Source organism: Citrus clementina, unplaced genomic scaffold, assembly GCF_000493195.1.
Source record: "Citrus clementina cultivar Clemenules unplaced genomic scaffold, Citrus_clementina_v1.0 scaffold_4, whole genome shotgun sequence".
Taxonomy (NCBI): domain Eukaryota; kingdom Viridiplantae; phylum Streptophyta; class Magnoliopsida; order Sapindales; family Rutaceae; genus Citrus; species Citrus x clementina.
In genome coordinates this window covers 5818114-5824891 of record NW_006262274.1, presented here as the reverse complement: position 1 = coordinate 5824891, position 6778 = coordinate 5818114, and the positions used below count along the sequence as shown (strand labels likewise).

Genomic DNA, 6778 nt, shown 5'->3' with positions numbered 1-6778 from the left:
TTAAGATAGTACTTTAAAGACGAACATATTTTTATTTCTAATCAAACGTATTACTCTCTTTTTAAATCAAAAATAAAATAAAATCACTTCCATTAAGAAGTGAAAAAAAAAATTCATATTACACTTAAGTGTAAGAATTGACATAAGTATTTTTCTTTTGTGTAGTTTAAAAAAAAGTGCATGTACAGATTAATTTGGCGTGGAGACATATGGAAAAAAATAAAAATAAATAAAATAATTCAAGGAGACGATATGAAGTGATATAATAATCTATTCAATTTCCTTGTGAAATTATATACAGGTTTATGCATAATAATTGTAATATAGATACTAAGGTGGCATTTATTTTTTAACTTAATAACTTAAAATGACTTAACTTAATTAATTAAGTTAATTAGATGGGTTTGTTTTTATAACTTAATGAGATTTTTTAGATAATTTTGACTTAATAAAATAAGCCAATTTTTTTGGTTTTTTACTTAATGGAAAAATTTGAATTAAGTCAATTACTTACTAATGTCAAAAATATCCATATTTTATAATTTATTTTTCATGTCTATCCCAAAACTCACCCATAAACATTTACCCCACATAAAAATATCTCTATTTTTTTCTTTCTTATATTATATACGATAAAATTTGAAATTTATTGTATTTTATATATTAAAATTCTAAAATAATTATGTATTCACTTGAATATAATTTTACTTATAAATGTTAAAATATTGTGGTATTTAATATATTATTTATTTGACATTCAAATTTAATAAGGATACAAATGTAAAAGTACATATTTTTTACTTTTTCAGTTGAAAAAAACAAACAACTTAATACTTATTTTTCGAGATTCAGACGAAAAAACAAACATATTATTCATATTCAAACATTCAGATCTATTTAGAATTCAGACTAATTCAGGTCTATTCAAATTTCAGATAAAAAAACAAACGCCACCTATGTCTTCGATAACATATAATTTAGTACGTTGGACTCAAGTTAATATTGACAAAAAATATTTTTTAATGGAGGTACCAACTTAGCCAAAATTAATTTATCCGGTTTTTTCGTAAAAAAGTTTTTGAGTTGCGAATCGAAGGCCCATTGAGATACGCCCACATGTTCTCACCATCACGGTTGTCATTTTCTAAGCGCGCCCCTTTAAGTGCACCCTGGGTGTTCTTAGAGGACCGGTTTGAACTTTATAATTCAACTCGGTTTATAAAACAACGATTTTTTTTTTAAAAGAAACTTGTAAAACCCTAAAAAAGAGGGAAATTTAAACAAACACAAAGCTATCGCTCAGAGGACAAATCACAAAAATTTTCCCCCTTTCTTGGGTTAAATTTTTACAGAATTGAATATGAATTCAATATGATGTGGAAAAAGCAAGCGGAATTCATATGGTTGTCTTCAATTAGACACTACTCGAGAATCTCACCGCCGCGGCCGGCCGTAATCCGAGTATCGGAAAAGAAGGTGGCCCACTTGGGCCCACCGAAGGCTGGTCCGAAGCCACGTCAGCTCTTGTCTCTGCCTCCTTTTCCCGGTCACAACCTGCCGGGGAAGCACTGGGGCCGGCAATGTCACGTGACTGCCGTTAGCTGGGTTAAGTATTACTTCGATGAAGTTCAAGATTCTGTCATTCAGTCCCATTTCAACAAGGGCCTTGTAAGTTTCAATATAGTTATTTTATATTTTCAGAGATGATTATCATTATTTATTAGGATTAAGGTGCTGTATAATGAAATTACTAGCCGTTGAAGAAAAAAATTAGTAGTCGAACACTGTCAAAATTAATGTGACCTTGGTGGGCATTGAGGTGCCGCCAGCCACGGAATAGAATTGTTAGCTGTGGAATCATGAGCTGTTAGGTTTAAGTGAATGAGTCGAATGAAAATGGTACTTGTCAAGTGATACATAGTGTTTATGGAACACTTTTGCCCAGTGCAACAGTTACAAACATACTCTATGTTGTTTATTTTGGATTGTGATTATTTTTGGTTGGTTTCTTGCTCTTTTCTTCTCTCTGTCTTTTTTTTTTTTAATTTTTGGAAAGTTCCAATTTGGAGTGTTTTACGAAAATGGTTATGGAAACTGTTTAGTGGAATGAACATGGGAAATTCAAAAATTTTAAGTTCTGATTGTTTGGAGAAATGAAACTGTGGAAGCACAAGATTTTGAAGTAATGAAATAAGGCTTTTGGTTGTTTTCCAATTCTTGTTCTTGGAAATACATGGAACATTCATGAACTTTGGATTTTTGAATTTTACATTCTGAAAAGGACTAAAAATGTACTACCAGTGTGCAGATAATTTTATATGTTGATTTCTTCTCTTGTTCTAGGTTCAGATGGAATGTGCGAATATGGGTGATTCCTTTGTAGAGCAAGGACAGATGAAACCCATCAGAAAGGTGTTGATTATTTTGTTTCTAATTCTATAATTGTTTCTAGTTTCATGTGGGTTTAATTATTCTACAACCATACAGCTTATCTACAGATTAAGACTAATGAGGTGATGGAACCGGGGGCAAGAATCTTTTTACCTGTATCAATGGTGGAGGGTAGAATTTCAAAGAGATACGACACTATACCAAGTGGAACTTTAAATCCAAATGCTGATGAAATAGACTATCTGCGGAGACTAGTGAAGTACAGGGCACGTCTTAAACTTATCTAATTGAGTAATTGTTTCTATTAGTCGTCTATCTTTGTGTATGTGGTTCGATGTAGTTCATCTGTTTTATGGTAGTTTTTCTGCAGTGTTTGTCAATTTTGTTGCTACATCTGACTAGTAGTTACTGAAAACTTCAGGATTCTGCTATTCTTGTGCTAAATAAGCCGCCGAAAGTGCCACTCAAGGTTTGATACTACACAGTCTAATTGTTCTTGTGTTTAACCACTGGCTTATAGTAATGTGCCCTTTTGACATCTTTGTACCATTTACATCTTCAGGGGCATCTGCCAGTTCATAACAGCATGGATGCATTGGCAGCTGCAGCTTTGTCTTATGATTACAACGAGGGTCCTAAGTTGGTAAGTTTACTGCTCTAGATAAATTGGTAAGGTTGACAATTGAGGACACCTTAGCATTCTTGTATTTTGATTACCTATGTTATCTTTTTTGTTAAGTGTTCTGTTTATTACTGGTGTGAAACTTAGTAGAGTAGTTTTGGTTGTCATCATGAGTTCTCAGTGGAGTCATTAGACCTTTAGGAGAAAGTACTCTAATAGTTTAATGCTTTAAATTGCGAAGCTTAGTCCAGAGGTAACAAACTTTCTTCTGAGAGGAGTAAGCAGCATGCCCAAATTAATGGGAAAACGGCACATTTCATCATGCATGGAACAATGGTTTAGGAATGTGCTATCCATTTGTTTGTGTGGTTCCGAATTCAATTAACACGAAAATTTATTGACTTATCCTCTTTGTCTTATTTCTCTGACTTGTATGTCTTTCAATTAATTTTCAAGTCATTATGGCAAATTGATTTACTGCTCTTAACATGGTGTTTTAATCATTGTGGAGTTAGAAAGTATGTAAGTTTGACGAGCTAATTATGGATATACAGTTTAGCTGTATAACAGAAGAGGATTTGTGTATGTGCCTTTGTATTAGTGTTTAACTGTTTGCATATAGTAGCATGGTGGAGACATACAATTGGTGCCTAATCGAGTTGAATTAGTGTTTAACTGTTTTCATGGTGGGGACTTTTGAGGCATGATGTTCAAGCAAATTAAGCATTATTTTGTAAAATAATTATTCCAATTTCATGGAAGCCAGTTGTTTCCACAAAGCTAACTTTTAGCCTTTGTATTTTGCTCTTGGTGTTCCATCGATAATGGTTGTTAGTATTAAAATATCTCTCAACTATATATATATTGTTTTTGAATTGTTTGCCTCAACTCTGATCCCGTCTCATTATTTATTTATCTTGTTTTACTTTTTAGTTTCTATGGATATATTTAGGTCCATCGCCTCGACAGAGAGTCTAGTGGCCTACTCTTGATGGGAAGAACTAAAGAAAGCGTGTCCCTTCTAACCTGGCTGTTCAGTGACGTAAATAAATCAAAATCGTTGTCTAAGGTAATTATACCTGTTCTGAAAATCCAATCTATTAAATAAGAGGGCATTTGATAATTCTAAATTTTTGAAAAAATGCAATAAGCTTGTGATGAATAATTGTAGGCTTGGAATGATGCATGTGAAGCAATGTATCAACGGTATTGGGCATTGGTCATCGGCTCTCCCAAGGAAAAGCAAGGCATAATTCATGCTCCTCTTTCTAAGGTTTCCCTCTCAGTCTATAATGAACTTCTTTTGTGCCTTCTATCAAGTAAGAAGTATTTGTGGTCATATGTCGGGATTATTACGTGATTGTGTATTTGTTATGTTGATTGTAGGTTCTTCTTGATGACGGTAAGACTGAGAGGATCATCTTGGCTCAAAACTCAGGTTTGGAAGCTTCTCAAGAAGCCGTGACTGAATATCGGGTGCTAGGTCCTATGATAAATGGATGCTCTTGGATCGAGTTGCGTCCACTCACTTGTCGGAAACATCAGGTACCATGATTATACCTATATATTGTGACAAAACTACCTTATTCTGTGAGATTGCCATGCCTTGAATTAATGGTTTTGGTTTGAAATGCTATTATTGTTATTACACATGTTAACTTCTTGTAGGTTCATGATTGGTCATGTTATTCTTGAGAAAAAATCATGCATGATTAGGTTTGTGTTCAAAATAATATTTAAATGTATACCTGTCAAGATACATCATGATTAGGAATTGTAGGTGTAAACCAGCTAAAGAATTTACTGATGCGTTATCATGAAAGTATGTTTAGAAAGGCCCAAGATAATAATAATAATAATAATTATTATTTTTTGGTTAATTTACCTAACCTTAGGCCACTGGGGAAAAACATTGACATGAGGACTAAGAAAGAAGAGAACGAAAGGCCATGAACTCATAAAGCAATGCCACATAAGTATCATCATCAAAACTTCAAAAGGTAGGACAAAAAACATGTCGGATAAATTATCTCCAATTCCTGAAGTTCTTTTCCTTCCTCTATGTGAATAAATTTTAATAAAGAACTTGAACCAGGGCTTTACTGAAAGTATTGAGTTCGATTTGAGATATAGTCAGAATTAGGAATCAAATGATTCAGCATTGGTTGACTATCATGACTAGTTTTCATTTCTTGATTTGCCCCTTTTAATGAGAGAAATGAAATGAAAACATAAGCTTGAGGTGAAGAAAAAAATGTTGTAGATAGAATTGGCCACATCGAATTTGATTTCTTCCATTTCTTGCAGCTTCGTGTCCATTGTGCTGAAGCTCTAGGCACTCCAATTGTTGGTGACTATAAGTATGGTTGGTTTGTGCACCGGAGATGGAAGCAAATGCCTCGCGTTGATATTGAGCCTACGTCTGGGAAACCTTACAAACTGCGAAGGCCAGACGGCCTAGATGTTCAGAAGGGAAGTGTATTATCCAAGGTTCCTTTATTACATCTCCACTGTAGAGAGCTCGTACTTCCAAACATTGCTAAATTCAGAAATGTTTTGAATCAGAAATCAGATAATCTGTTCCCGACACTTAGCTCAAAGCCAGATGGCCCAGATCTACTTCGCTTTGTGGCATCGATGCCTTCTCACATGAAGATTAGTTGGAACTTAATGTCCTCCTATTTAGTGTAAGAATACTGATTATTTGCCACTGGATTTGTAGTCTTTTCTAGAGTGTCTTAGGATACTACTAGAGGTTTTGGGATCGATTTCTGGTCACATCAGTGTTACGATAGGATGCGGTTTGTATCAAGGGGAAAATCAAATTACAGAAATAAGTTATAGAATTTGAAAGTCCGATCAATGTACTGTAAATTCTTCCTAACTATTATTCTTGCAATGGCATATGCATGTATAATTGCAAATTTTTTATGCCTTTTTCACCTTTCTTTCTTCTTGGATAGTTGAAGTCATAAATTTTATTAGGTTTTTTTTTTTTAATTTTAAATTTCACAACACTTTGACCTCCAAATAATGTTTAATGGTTAATTTCATTCTGCCCATTTCATTTATTGACAAACCTTCCCAGTATTTTTTGTAACTCGATTCATTGCCTTCATTTTGGTGAGTCCTCAGTCCTAGAAAATTAAAGCAGAGGGAGAAGGATCCTCTTGTTGGACCCAACATGTGACCACCGCTCTGTCATTTAGCAGAATCTGATTTGTTGAGGAATATACTCGATCCATATAAATTTTTCTCACAGTCAAGAGCTCAAATGTGCATCGACAACTGACAATAAATTCAATAGACAACGGTATTGATACATGAAATAAGATAGTAAATGCTAAATAAACACATTTAGCTAATAAATAAAAAATATTTATATTTGTATATGTATCTTTTTACACAAAGCTTGCATTATTACGTCATGCAAAAAAATATATTTAAACTAGAGGTGTTAATTTGGATTGGAATTCGTTTATTTGATTCGATGCGAATTAAATGGGCTTGGATCTGAAAAAATTGATTCGTTTAATAAACATGTGAATTTGATTCAATTTGCTAATTAAATGAATCGAATCCGGGTTTGAGGTTATTGATTCATGTATTTGTTTAATAAATGGGTCATAAACAAGTTGAATATGATATATTCATTTAAAATTCATTTGTAATTCATATAATTAAATTACTTATTTGTCTGTGAATATTTATGAAATAATGTTAAAGTTTCAAGGCTCATCTAGTAATTATAAATGATAATAAGTT

General features: G+C 33.1%; 1 protein-coding gene across 1 annotated transcript; it reads left to right on the top strand.

Annotated features, from left to right (window-relative positions):
- The first annotated feature begins 1275 nt into the window (after positions 1-1275).
- Positions 1276-5958, top strand: LOC18045730 (RNA pseudouridine synthase 3, mitochondrial). Its single transcript, XM_006436343.2, has 9 exons — positions 1276-1668; positions 2344-2412; positions 2499-2657; positions 2813-2860; positions 2954-3034; positions 3966-4082; positions 4185-4286; positions 4400-4558; positions 5321-5958. Exons 1-9 carry the CDS (start codon positions 1372-1374, stop codon positions 5702-5704), a joined length of 1416 nt encoding a protein of 471 aa, XP_006436406.1. The 5' UTR covers positions 1276-1371; the 3' UTR covers positions 5705-5958.
- Positions 5959-6778: the final 820 nt, after the last annotated feature.

What these genes read in the sequence shown, in the direction of transcription:
- LOC18045730 (XM_006436343.2), top strand. Translation starts at nt 1,372, where the DNA reads ATGATGTGGAAAAAGCAAGCGGAATTCATATGGTTGTCTTCAATTAGA. An exon ending in GGAGACTAGTGAAGTACAGG is followed by an intron (nt 2,658 to 2,812) that starts GCACGTCTTAAA and finishes TGAAAACTTCAG; the next exon opens with GATTCTGCTATTCTTGTGCT. An exon ending in TTCATGCTCCTCTTTCTAAG is followed by an intron (nt 4,287 to 4,399) that starts GTTTCCCTCTCA and finishes TGTTGATTGTAG; the next exon opens with GTTCTTCTTGATGACGGTAA.